General features: G+C 45.0%; 3 protein-coding genes across 4 annotated transcripts in view; 1 reads left to right on the forward strand and 2 right to left on the reverse strand.

Moving 5' to 3' along the window:
* Window positions 1-550, reverse strand: part of LOC107570171 (transmembrane protein 181-like) — a 22,664-nt gene extending 22,114 nt beyond the window's left edge. Inside the window, exon 1 of one of the 2 annotated variants that reach the window (XM_016256375.1) lies at window positions 405-550. In XM_016256375.1, the coding sequence (XP_016111861.1) occupies window positions 405-523 (119 nt within the window). In that variant the 5' untranslated portion in view covers window positions 524-550. Of the gene's footprint in view, window positions 1-42; window positions 71-404 lie in introns of those variants that run through there. The other variant, XM_016256373.1, reaches the window with a different exon arrangement.
* Window positions 551-2,186: 1,636 nt separating this feature from the next.
* LOC107570164 (tubby-related protein 4-like) lies at window positions 2,187-13,346 on the reverse strand (the record flags this gene model as incomplete). Its single annotated transcript, XM_016256365.1, has 12 exons — window positions 2,187-4,050; window positions 4,128-7,381; window positions 7,472-7,565; window positions 7,663-7,834; window positions 8,572-8,716; window positions 8,798-9,032; window positions 9,159-9,383; window positions 10,767-10,927; window positions 12,239-12,346; window positions 12,530-12,710; window positions 12,967-13,128; window positions 13,200-13,346. Coding segments are annotated over 12 exons (5,001 nt in total), but the record flags the coding sequence as incomplete, so codon positions are not given.
* Window positions 13,347-13,699: 353 nt separating this feature from the next.
* mrps10 (mitochondrial ribosomal protein S10) overlaps window positions 13,700-14,007 on the forward strand; it is a 3,483-nt gene continuing 3,175 nt past the window's right edge. The window contains exon 1 of the mRNA XM_016256366.1: window positions 13,700-13,711. Within this exon, the coding sequence (XP_016111852.1) occupies window positions 13,700-13,711 (12 nt within the window). The remainder of the gene's footprint in view (window positions 13,712-14,007) is intronic.

Consider the following 14,007-nt stretch of genomic DNA (forward strand, 5'->3'; position numbering starts at 1 on the left):
GAGAGAGAGAGAGAGAGAGAGAGAGAGTATGTGTGTACTCACCGCTCCATCGCGCGGCTTTCACTCCGTCTGCGACGCGAATAATAAAGCAGAAGCGTGTTTACTGGCCGCGCTCTTCCGCACACATCAGCCCGCTGACGTCACCCGCACGAGGTCACGTGACCCCGCCGCAGTGCGCATGCGCCATCTGCCTTACTTCTTTCATTCAAAACGAACATTTAGCGCACATTAAACATTTTTTTTTTTTACATATTTAATGCCATATAGTATGAATGTATTGGTCTGGTCATTATGAGAAATTAATCACAGGTGTATGGATCGCCTGGATTCGAGCGCACGCTGTGTCTAACGCGCCGCGGTCTGTGTGTAAACACGAGTAATCTCACGCGTTGAGAGCTGGTTACCTGTAGAAGCGCTCGCTCTTGTAGGGCGTCAGGTCCTGCTTCAGCTCGCTGCAGGCCTCCAGTATTCTCCTGCAGAGCTGCTTCACCTCCCCGAGCACTGGCTCCTGCGGCCGCTCCATGCCTCCTCACCGACGGATCTGCGCGACACGTGATCGAACGCGTTCAGGACCACGGACAGGTCCTCCGCTCACTGCATAGGGCTCACTGCATAGGGCTCACTGCATAGCGCTCACTGCATAGGGCTCACTACATAGGGCTCTTCAACCATAAAAACATTTTCGAAAACGCATATAAAAGGCATAGTTGTATAGTTTTATGCTTTTATATTAAATATTCTATATATTTTCTTATATTTGCATGAAGTGGCTTGACGCTTTATTGTTTTGCAATTTTTAAAGTTAGTATAATGTGCTCACTGCATAGGGCTCACTGCATAGGGCTCACTGCATAGGGCTCACTGCATAGGGCTCACTGCATAGGGCTCACTGCATAGGGCTCACTGCATAGGGCTCACTGCATAGGGCTCACTGCATAGCGCTCACTGCATAGGGCTCACTGCATAGGGCTCACTGCATAGGGCTCACTGCATAGGGCTCTTCAACCATAAAAACATTTTCGAAAACGCATATAAAAGGCATAGTTCTATAGTTTTATGCTTTTATATTAAATATTCTCTATATTTTCTTATATTTGCATGAAGTGGCTTGACGCTTTATTGTTTTGCAATTTTTAAAGTTAGTATAATGTATCACTTACCCTAAACATGAACACTAAACACAAGTTAATACACCAGCTATAGCGACAAACACGACTAATCAGTCGATATAACAAAACGCATAATTCTATACATTTATGCAGACGCTTTTGTGCAAAATATTCTCTGAATTTCCCTTAAATATGAAGCGGCTTAGTATTGTTTTGCTATTTATTTACTTTGGTATAATATAGAGTATATACTATATGTAATGTAAATAGTATAATGTACTGGTTTAAGAAACCCCTTTGTTTTTTTCCACTAAAATCATACATTTATATAAAAATAGTAGCTTGACTTTAGCAAAACTAAACATTGTTTTTAGTCTAAATTACACAAAAATATAAACTATAAAAGGTATACAAAATAAAACACACAAAGTATATAAAAAATGGCAATGCAAGTGAATTGAGTGTTTCAGAGAACCCTTTAGCAAGCAAATGTAATGCACTCTATTCACTGCGGTTGTACCATGGTGAAGTAATGGTAATACCACGCTGCTTATGCAGTGCTGCAGAATGACTCGGATATCACCGTATTTAAATAGCATTTACTTTTAACACAGCACTTCATTTTATAATCACGTTTCTCCAATGTGCGTTTACGTTACTGATAAAAGCATGCAAATGATGCTCGTGACTTTGGTATAATCAGTGTGTTTGTTACGCAGACACTCAGGAGAGATATTTCAACCTGTACACTTTTATTGGGCTACGCACAGACAAAGGACACAATTCAGCTTTTGAGGAACAACACAACTGTTCATTACAGTACAATGCAAACCCTAGTGCATAGGCTTCAAGTTAGTCACGCCTGACCCCCCAGAGTCCGTTTACTAAACAAGAGTCAAAAAAGGGGAACTGGCGAAGCATGAGATTCCCCTAAATATACAGTATAGGGCAAATAAACCGATAAAGACGCTTCCAAAAAAGTAACCGAGACAACAAGTCCTAACTTTCCTGCCAAGCGGTCACCTCAAACCCAAACGGCATCATGGGTGCATTTCGCTTATTTTTGACGGAATGGACTAAAGCAAACGTGAATCCAAAATGTATTGCAATTATAACGAACCGTGGCGTGCATCTTCAGTTCCAAAGCCATTCCATGCTCCCCTCTTCCAAAACAAACACGTTCCTTAAAAAACAAGTAATATCATTTACCCAGCATGCCTCTGTGCCCTTCAATACAAACATTCGCTCACCAAAGTCACGTTTTCCTTCTCCAAAGCACTGACCTATTCCTACGAATACCAAGCACATTTCAAATAACAATAAAGTCAGAATCGGAACACGTATAAGACGCGCATCGGATGGAGCAGGTGATGCAACAGTTAAAGCACGACGCTCTAAAACTGTGTTCTGGTTTCGACTCCAAAACCCACCGCCGTCCAATCCTCATCCACAAACACCGCTTCAGCGCCATCCACGTTATATACACGACACCAGCTGAAGAACCGTTTGTACACCAATAACGCTCACACTTACTAAAGGTGGATTAAATGGCAGAAATCCGACGGTAGAGAAAGCACAATATTGCACAAACAAGACATAAATAAATAAATAAACAAACTCTTCCGTTGAGAACATCGACTACTTTTTCTGGAATCACCATCAGGGGACTCTCCGCATGAAACAAAACACCGTTTTGACATAAGACAGACACGCATGCACACAAACGTGTTTTTATGCTGCGATGGCTTCCGATCACCAATACTGTCGAACTCTTTCAAAAACACCGAACCACTAAAAACAATGTAATGATTACTGTTGCAGGCCTTTAAATTCACTCTCCTCTGATCTGGGACTCGTCTATTCATGCCGTATCGCTTGCTTGTTTTGTTGGTATCAGTCAAATCAAATAAAAAGAAAACGTTACGCATGTTGCGTAATCCTCACTGCTGTTCCTCGCAAACCTACTGCTGAATTACACGGTGATATTCTTAGCACTGACAACAAAACGTGTCACACAAACATCATTTTCAAAAAAATGAAAGGTATGACATTGCTGAAGCACGGTAGAAAAATATCTCCTGTTTGCGCATGTCGAGGTGGACTAAATGTGGCTTGAGAGCCATTACACAAAATCACTTCACAGAAGCGTCAGCAGGGGGCAGTCACTTCATGTGGTAGTGGTGGTGGGGGGGGGGCATGAGTACTGATTGGCATTTCACTTCCTGTTTCACAGCAGGAAAGAGACGCACAATCAGAGTGAACAAGACGGCTACAAAAAAACAAAGAAATGCAAAACGCACTAATAAAGTGTGGATGAACAAACAAACAAACATTCAAGAGGAATTAATCATTAAAAACATCTAAGTGCTAATGAATACAGCATCAATGCTTTTACCGTTAAGCTTATTCGGTCTGCCAAAGCAAGTCCATCCTAACAGAAATACCTAGAGTGTACTGTATATTCAGTCTAACTATTTCTTAGTAAAATACATTTTTATGACTGCAAGCCAAAAGCATCTAATCAGATGCTAGCTGTTGAACTCCAAGGGTAAAGTCCCTGGAAGCGAGTTTAGATATTACGTCCTCAAAGTGTGACAAACATTAGTATCTTATGCAAAAACAAATTAATTAGTAATGACAGTATGTTGTACAGCAATTGATTTCAGTGCCCAGTAGTACCTCTAACACTCGGAAAATGTGGCTTCCCAGATGTAGTTTTCAAGTATTAGTACTGCATCTTAAACTGGGAAAAAAATGCTTAAACGGACAACAGAGAGCAAAGAAAGAAATGGTATAACTGGCTAAAATGTTCCAGCCCAGTCGATCACTTGAGGCGCTGGGTGACATTAGCAAGTGCTACAGCAAAAGCCTGCACAGCTGAGAAGGGGTACTGAAAGTCCAAGATGTATGCATTCCCATCGATCCTTCCGAATTGCATCACCTACACAGAGTGAAATAGAAGTTAGAAAGCACACAAATGCTGTCCAAAAGAAACAACATCTAACGCTTCTTGCGTACCTGTCTCCCCTCGAGCTCAATCTGGAAGTTCTTTGCCGATTCCTGCGTGACTCTTCCTCCAAAGTCCAGCTGGTAGACCTGCGTGGCTTCATTCCAAAGAGGCTGTTTGTTGGCCATGATGTAGACGAACCCTTGGCTGCCGAGGCCGCGGTCTTCTTTCTCGTTAGCCTTTCGGCATTTGATTTCGTCCTCGCAGCCTCCCGCCCGCAAATTCCTTTTTGATTTCCAGCTCTTTTTACCGCTCTGGCTCTGGTTCATCAGCTCGTCGCCGCTGATGAAGAGCTCTGGCTCGCTCTCGGAGCTGTCCTGGAACTCGTTTGTGGTGGCCTTGCTTAGCTTTTTGGCTTTCAGCTGCTCTTTCTGGCCTTTCGGTTTCTTCTTGTCTCGTCCACCTAACCTCGGACTGGAGATGAGGGAGTTGAAGTCACTGAGGGCACGGCCCTCTTTTTTGGACTTGTTGCCCCCTTCTGTGATTGCTGGAACGTTGGCTTCATCCGCCCGACTGTTGTCCAAACGCTTTCGGTTCTTCTTGCCAAACCTGTCCGCTCTTTGAGGAACCGGGCTTTCGTTCAGTGACAGCACCTCCTGAAAGCCTTCCCCAGCTTCGGCGATAGCCTCTGGAGGACTGACCGCATTCTGGTGGTCTGGAGGTGGCGTAGGATGAGGGGGTGGTTGGGGGGGAGGAGAAAGAACAGGCTTATCCAGCATGTGGGAGGTCTTTGGTGGAAGGGATGGTGCAGGACCTGGGGGGCTTGGCATGGGTGGACAAGGATTGTAAGAACCCCATGGATGAAGAGGAATGGGAGTCATAGGCAGACTAGAACAAGAAGCTGTCCCAGGGTACATTGGTGGGAGGGGGCAGCAAGCAAGGTTGGGCAAATTGGGAGGATAACCAGGTGGCATGACCACTGCTTGGTCCTGCTGGGAAAAGGGAAGAGGAGTAACCACCTCTTTGGGAGAGGTAGGACGTGGAGAAGCTTGCACGGAACCACTGTAGGCTGCACTTGGTGGATAGGGCAGAGCAATCTGGTATGCTCCTGCTGGTTGGAAAGTTGTGGCGTTAGGACTTGTTGGAGATTTAGGCGAGAGGACAAACGGAAGACGGGAGACGTCCAGATGCTGTGCAGGGCTGAGGATGAGTGGGGGAGGTTTGTGGGAAGCAGGAGGTCCAGACGTGGGCAGAGTAGCTGTACGCTCTTGGGGGACCCAAATCTCTTCAGTAGCAGACGGATCCCATTGATACGGCGGTGGCCGTTTGACTGTCAAACTCACAACCTCCGTATTAAGAGCCATTTGCCTCAAAGACTGATTTAATGCCTCATCCTCTGTAAAGGCGGAGTTGATATAGTCAGCCCTTTCCCTGTTTCCACCTCCACTAGCCACTCCACCGGTGCCATCCATACTGAGTAGGCTGTAGGAGGACTGGGAAGGCAGAGGCGAGGCACTGTTGGAGTGCACTATAACAGTGCTGTGAGGTGCACCACCTCCGGTTGGTGGGAAATCTTGCCTAATGATTGTTCCCCCAGCTATTCCATTACTTCCACTGCTGGTGGCCCCAGCGCTGACCCCACCGTTACTACTGCACTGACTGCATGTATAAAGAGCTGTTGGCCCTCTCGGCTGGTAGGAAGCAGACAAAGTACTGGCTTTGGTCTTGGAGGGTAGGGTCCTCTGGGGATCCAGCATCTGAGAAACCTTCAGCGCAGCTTCCCGACTGTTCCGCCTCATGGTAGCATGAATCAAGCTGCTGTCCAATCTCTGGCCAGGGTTCCGCCCTGCTCCAACCTGATTGGCTGTGTCAGGGTAAGGGGGCGGGTCCCCACTGGGTATAGAGTACCTTGGCACAGTGAGACGGTTCAACGTGGCTGAGGCATAGGGCAACTGCACCTTCTTCCCCTCCACAGCAGAGGAAGATGATGAGACCCTGAGGGTGGCGGAGCTTCCCGGGACCTGCAGCGTGTAAACATTCTGGTTGCAAACAAGTCGCGAGCGGGGACGACACACCTCCTCCACATTTCCGCTGCTGTCAAATGTGGTGATGCGTTCGTAGCCCAGTGGGGTTGGGTACTGAGCTGCCTGCGCACCAGGTGGATACAAGGTCAGATCCCCTTTCTTTACACAAGCTTCCCCTGAGGATGAAGTGCTAGAGTTGCTTCCCGTTGCCCCAGAGGTGGAATTCGTAGAAGCAGCAGCCGAAACTGCGACTGTGGCAGCTGCCATTGCTGCGGCAACTGTGCCAGGGTAAGGAGGGGGAGGGTTCATTTTGCTAATCTCAAGAGGGGCAGTAAAAACTACTGCATCACCCTCAGCCAGTTGTGGGGCAGGCCGAGTGGTTTTAATTTTAAGCAGGAGCTCATGTTCCCCACGCTCCGCACTGTGTTCTGCTGTTGGGGGAACGTCCGGGATGGTACTCTGCGGAAGCTGAATGACCGGGCATGACTGTTGACCTGAGGGCAAAGCTGGAACGGGGATTTGGATCTGATGCTGCTGTTGCAACTGCTGCTGCATTTGCTGGTGCTGCAGCTGCAGTTGCATTTGCAGATGCTGCTGTTGGATTTGATGCTGAAACTGTTGCTGCATTTGCTGTTGCTGCTGCATCTGTTGGATCTGCTGTTGCATGTGTTGCTGCTGCTGTTGCTGCATGTGCTGATGCTGCAACAACTGTTGATGCTGCAGCTGATATTGTTGAAGCTGTTGCTGTAGCTGTTGATGCTGCTGCTGCTGTTGATAATGTTGATGCAGTTGATGCTGTTGTTGTTGTTGTGATTGCTGCTGCTGCTGCTGTTGTTGTTGGGATTGCGCAACTAAAAGCCGACCAACTTCCATACCTCCAAAGATTACCTGTCCAGGACTAGAATACCTGGCAGGAACGGTGTACTGTGCCGTGAGCACAGTGTCCTGCTGTCCTTGGTCAGACACCCCAGGTGGTGCCACAGTCGATGTTGGATTGGACAACACATCCAACTGGACGTTTTGATTGGCTAGTAGGGATTGGACAAGGCCGATGCTTTGGGTTGGGGACATGGCTTGCGCGGGGCTGTGTATGGGGGCGATGGGTATGTTGACAGTGCAAGGTGAATTATCATCAGTGATTCCTGATGCTCCTGTGACAGGCAGGTCGTCCTCATCCTCACTGAAGACATTAGGACTAAACATAGGTAGGTTAATGTATTCCACTGAGATCTTCCTCACCTCAGGGAGGTAGATGGTCATCTGTCTGGGCTGGAGGTGAAGCAGACTTGTCTTGTAGATAACTAGAGAGAGGGGAATGTATATTAGAAAACATAGGACGTATAAATAAATGTAGTTTATATTACTGAAAAATAAATAAACAATTAAAATACCTGCACCAAGATTTGTTGGCAAAAATGCTGCAAGCCCCACAATTTTGAACTTTGTTCCCCATATGTTAGATGTAACTTGCGCAAGATAATTGTGCTAAAATACGAGAAGACAAATCTTAATGAGGGGGAAACATTCAGTGAGCTCTATAATACACACATAGATGTTTTTACCAATTTTACAGCCATTTTACCTGTGTGATGTCATCGAGTGGAAACTCCCGCCGAGTCAGACTCGGAGAGCCAATGGAGGGCTTGCGAATAGGTAACCGAGGCGATCGCGATATTTCCTGTGCGGTGCGGGAGAGCTTGGGGGACTTACGGGGATCTATATTTATCCTGTTGGTAAAGGGACACACTAAGTCTCTACAGAGAAGGTAGCAAGCGAAGAAAAGAGTTCAAGGTGAGTTTGCAGCAGCATGCGGTCTAAAATTGCAGAGTTAAACAAAACTTCAGAACTGGAGGATCCGCGAGTTTCACGCTATCAAGATGAGCTCTATTTTTAGGAAAGCATTTCATGATGCATATCTTGTTATTAAAGGGATAGTTCACCCAAAAATGAAAATGTGATGTTTATCTGCTTACCCCCAGGGCATCCAAGATGTAGGTGACTTTGTTTCTTCAGTAGAACACAAACGAAGATTATATTATATCAGTCTTATAATGGAAGTGGATGGGAATCACGGCTTTGGGAGTAAAAAAAACAAAAAAAAACAAACAAAACCACTGTACAGTTTCTTGCACAGACTGATCGTTTTGTGTCTTTACACATCAATGTATCGTCACGAGCTGCAGGGTTTAATTTGCTTTTCCTTGTGTGTTTTTTTTTACTCTCAAAGCCGTGATTCCCATCCACTTCCATTATAAGACTGATAGACTGCAACGGTTTGAGTTCAAAATCTTCATGTGTGTTCTACTGAAGAAACAAAGTCACCTACATCTTGGACGCCCTGGGGGTAAGCAGATAAACATCACATTTTCATTTTTGGGTGAACTATCCCTTTAAGCAGGTTAAAATGTGCATCAATGAAATTCATGCATAGCCACATCAGCTGCAATACAGTGTCTTGTTCCACTAATCAAGCATCTAAAACATGCAGTACCTGGGAAGTTTGGGAGACTTGCTCCCTCTGGAGATCTTTGGTGATTTCTTTCCAACCCAGTCATCATTGAGCTCAATGTCACTAGAGTCTGAGCAATTGCAGCTGTCAATCACAGAGGGGAAGAAGCTGTTTCCATAGACTTCATCTGTGATGAGAAACAATGTGAGCCGACGAGGAACTAAACCTGTGTGGCATTCTGGCCAAAACTTTGCTTGTATAACCCCACCTGCTTTCCCATCAGTCTTTGGGTCCATGATGACAAATTCAGGGCGAAGTTTGCTAATCCTACGGCCTTTCAGAATAGGCACAAGCCCCCCCAGATACTCCAGGTATAAGGTGTAGCAAGGGCCGCCGACCTCAGGGTTGTCCTCGGTGCGCTTCATGGTGCAGTGCAGACGCTCGTTACCTGATGTCGGATAACTAACAAAGTCCCGCATGTTGTTGGGATCCGGGATGGGGGGCTGAAGTGAGGAAAGGGCGCCAGAAAAAAAGACAAATGGAAGAATGGGAATGATGGTATGAACGTATTACACAACCAGCAGTTTCAAAAACAAGATCCAACTGCCTGTAATCTGGAAGTTTTCTACCTTAATGGTAGAAGCGAAGGCAGAGGACACGTATGTGCTCAGACGAGAGGGCATGCTGAGCTTGGCCACATCTTTCTCCTCGTGTACCGTGCTGGCGATCACCTGTCGGCACAGCAGCTGCAGGCTGGCGACCCGGTGTTCGACGCGAAGCACGTACAGCGCTGGGCCGCTGGCGAGAAACAGACGCGAGTCCCGATGGCCCCAGCACAGCGCACTGATCGGCCTCTGAACACAGATGCAGAAACCAACGGAATATCAATGAAGCAGTCCTGTACGTTTCATCTCTGTGAAATTGTCACATTTATCAGAGTTTTATGAGGGTAAATTTAAGACCTTTTTAAAAACCAAGAAAATGTGTCAAACAATAAGTAGTAGCACTTCAAATACTGAAAATACAACTTCCAACAGATCTTTATTCATTTTTAATTAATTTGACAAAAAACGTTCTTAAAGGGTTAGTTCACCCAAAAATGAAAATTAGCCCATTTACTCACCCTCAAGTCATCCTAGGTGTATATGACTTTCTTCTTTCAGATGAATCCAGTCGGAGTTATATGAAAAATTGTCTTTGATCTTTCAAGCTGTTTCATGGCACTCAGCGGGTGTTGCATGCATCAGTCCAAAAGAAATGTAATAAAAAGCGCCCATCCAGAAATGAGGTCAGCGTTGCGCATGCGCCGCTCAGAAGTGACGAACGTGGAAGCGCAGCGGAGAGATCAAAACAAAACAATGGTCACTTATTAGAAGTACAAAATGAGGATTTGAAAAGAAGAATCTCAGAGGATTGCGATACAAGCCAAGAGGAGACTGGTTTTCCTTTGCTAAAGTAAGGAAACTTTGCTTCCTTTGCTCCTGTTAGCAAACGTTGGTTTTCACGAGACTCTCCGGCGCATGCGCAGCGCTGACCTCATACGTCATCTGCCCGGAGCTGCTTCTGTGTACAACCAAAGCCAGTACTTTGTCTGCTTCCTACCAGCCGAGAGCCGTATGAGACACTTTTTTATGGATGGGCGCTTTTTATTTCACTTCTTTTGGACTGATGCATGCAACACCCGCTGACTGGCATTAAACAGCTTGAAAGATCAAAGACAGTTTTTAATATAACTCCGACTGGATTCGTCTGAAAGAAGAAAGTCATATACACCTAGGATGCCTCGGGGATGAGTAATTTATGGGCTAATTTTCATTTTTGGGTGAACTAACCCTTTAAGGTCTCATGAGCTCTGCTGCCAAACAGTACAGGAATAACTTTTACTGTACCTTCTGATCACACTGAATAAAGTGAAGCTCTTCATCAGTGTTTTTGTCTTGCTTTCCGAAAGATTCTTAAAGTGCCCTGTTATTGCAGTGTGTAATGTAGCTGTATGTGATTGTAAACGATCTGCAAAGTTGTAAAGCCGAAAGTGCGCGATAAATAAAAGTTATTGTCTCCCAAAAGAAAGGATCGACTCTGAACAGCCGAAAGCTGTTTCAGCATTTCATGCCATGACTTCATGAATTTAAGACTTTTTAAAGACTGTAACAAAACAGTTACAAAAACAGTTACAGCGTAACAAAAGCAAGAGTGCTCTGGTATTATTGTGTGTGTGTTTATGAGCAAACGCTCACCTGAGCAGGTGTCTCCAGTGAGTAAATGTGCTCACCGCAAACATTATAAAACTTAACGATGGCGTTTCGGGTGGCTTGGGTGGGGTCAGAGGTCATCACGAGTCTCTCCATCCCAGCAACAGCCAGCAGGTCGCCCTGAGAGCACCACTGCACCACCACATCTGATTCATACACACGCAAACCAGTGTGAAAATCAACTTCATACATAATTTCACTATCAGTAAAAAACGTTAGAGCTTAGTAATGATAATCACTCACATATTCATACATAGCATCACTAATGATTCAGCAAATATTGATTCGTTTAGACTGTATTGGTTTCCCCACCTCTAACAGACTCATTATAGGAAATTAATTAGCATTGCAATAGACTGCGGCTGAGTACTGGACGGGGTTATCTTTCACGTCTGAACAAAAACACACAAGGCTTACATATAAACACCGATTCAGTCTAAAGTGGAAGTAAACAGTTGAGAGAGAAACGAATGCGTGCAGCTCTTAAAGTGACAGCAGTCTAATAGCTGCCGCTTGTCCTTAAAGGGATAGTTCACTATTCACTCACTCTCATGTTGTCCCAAACCTGTATTAATTTCTCTGTATAAATTTTTTTTTGGGTGAACTGTCCCTTTAAATGTTAATAAAACAACAAAACACAGAGAAAAATCACTGGCTGCTCTTGCTTGAATAAGAATCAGTGTATAATTTATATTATATGAAGTGTATATAGTGTTTTAGTCTTATATTTGTTCATCTAAATACACCTACTGTACCTGAAAAATAAAGCACTGCTTGTTTTATTTCTAATGCGTGTCTTTCTTCTTATTTTTTTAAGAACAAAGATAAAATGATGACAATGATTTTTATCTTCGCCCACTTTGGCCTAAACATCTGCCACTCTTTTTTATTTTATATTTTGTTACCTTATAAGGCTTTGTTTTTAAAATGGGGAAATCAGTTTGGCTGTGCTGCTAAATAAAACCAACATGACAAAGAGTCGCGATAAAATCGTGATTTTCCAGAAAAAAATTGTGTTGATATTTTTATTATAAAGCGGAGAGTTCCGGTGCTTGACTCTGATTGGCTGAGCCGCGTTCGAAGCTGTTGTAAATGACGCTACAAAGTAACACACACCTTTGTTTACGTCTGTGTGTTGCTCGGCAACCACTTTGTAGCAACCACAACTGTTTCTGAGGAGCTACATTGTTTGGTGGAAGAATACTGTGTTTATTAATATCATTACATTTTATTTGCTCCGTTTTATTTTGTGAAACCTTACTACGTATATGGAATAATACAAGTTTTATAAAAGCAATAACCCCCGTGAAGCCATGGTCTACAGTGAATTTATAACAGCTAAATGGGTTTTAGACTTAAATTCACTGTAAACCACGGCTTCTCGGGGGTTACTGCTTTAACATATCGCCCAGCCCTACTTGTAAGAATATAGAAACAGAAATAATACGAGGAAGAACCTTTGAGGCCGGTGCGTATTAACGTGGGTGAGAGGTCATCGTAGTTGCTCATCAAACTGACGTCTCCAGACGTGAAGCAGACGGTCAACAGCGGCTTCAGACGGTGCACTGGAAGAAAAAGAGTGTCCTGTTATTGTGAATAACCAGCAGGGCTCATCCTAACCCAGCGGTGCATTATTTACAGGGAGAACTGCTGCTGCTACGACCGAAGAAAGACCGGATCATGATCACTCGGATGAGCAAACACAAGATCAATATGCATCTGAAGAGAGCCATTGAAACAGCGGTTACCCTGCAGAGGCGTGTAATCGTCCGAGTCCGTGTCGCTCTCGCTGCTGTCCTCCAGCAGAAAGCTGGGGTAATTCCAGGCCATGCTAGCGATGCCCTCCGCCTCGTGCAGCAGTATATGAGCCAGCATCCGGCCGTGACAGTCCATGACGATCACCTGCCCGTCCGCTGTGCCAAACAACACCTGACGAGCAAAACTAACCCTTAATGAGACAAACTGTAAGACTTCTTAACAGAAAAGTGAAGCCTTGGCTTACAGTGAATTTATAACAGCTAAGAGGGTTTTAGGCACTCCGCTTCAACGCCCCTTAGCTGTTATAAATTCACCGTAAACCTCGGGTTCTTGGGGCTTATTGCTTTATTTTGAATTCGTTTTTAGATTTAAGATAAGACTTAAATACGCCATCATATCCGATGTGTGTCAGTAAACCTGCGGTCACCTGCTGGTCGTCGGGGGTCCAGATCCCACAGGTGATCTGAGACTCCAGGTTGATCTCCGAGGACCAGTGGCGCTGACCGCTCACCGAGCCCACCAGCACGAAGCCGTCGCGGTACGAGATCAGCGCCTGCATGCCGTCGTGAGACCAGGTGAAGTCGCTCACCTGCGCAGGTACAGCAGGTTAAACACCGCGCCTCGTTTGAGGAACATCACAGGAGCTGTCGGACGGCTCACCTGAGCTCCGCGGTCATTGACCAGCTCCACTGACCAGCGGCCCTCATACTGGATCCAGACGAAGATCCCGCCGTCGGTGTCGCAGGTCGCCAGCTTCTGGAAGGGCTCGTTCCAGCGCACCAACACCACCTGCGAGAGCAGCACAGAAAACACTCACTCGTCTGATTTCTAACCAAACCGTACGCGTCGGACCACACAGCTGCTTCCCAAACAATCAGACGAATGGACTGCAAATATTGATCGTGAGAGTGTGGAGCGATACGAGCAACTATAAACACGAGACGATATCATATTCACTGACAGCTCCATTAAGAAGGTTTCCCGCAGCGTTTGACTTTTACAATCGCTGGAATTAATAGATTTAAATAACTCTTTAGCATTCAAAAGGTCATTTTATAAATGCAATATGCAAATTTGAAGCGATTCAAGCCATTTATTTGACACATTTTAGAACCAAGCTAAACTTAAAATAAAAACGTATTCACAAGAGATCGACCAATATGAGCGAGCGGGTGAGTGATTTATTTTTTCAGGTCTTCAAATCACAATCTCAAAAAAAAAAAAGTTATGTTAATGTTTAATTCAAATGTATTTTTCCCTAGCCTTTTTTAATTATATTTTTGGCATATTTGAAGCAAATTTATTAGTAAAATAAGGTGTGAAATGTATATTTCTCATGATGGTGAGCGATCAGTAATGTGACGTCAGAGCCGTTCCCTTCTCACACACACACACACACACACACACACACACAGAGACACACACACACACAGAGACACACACACAGAGACACACACACACACACAGA

The sequence above is a fragment of the Sinocyclocheilus grahami genome, unplaced genomic scaffold, assembly GCF_001515645.1.
Source record: "Sinocyclocheilus grahami isolate Dianchi unplaced genomic scaffold, SAMN03320097.WGS_v1.1 scaffold1423.1, whole genome shotgun sequence".
Lineage (NCBI taxonomy): Eukaryota > Metazoa > Chordata > Actinopteri > Cypriniformes > Cyprinidae > Sinocyclocheilus > Sinocyclocheilus grahami.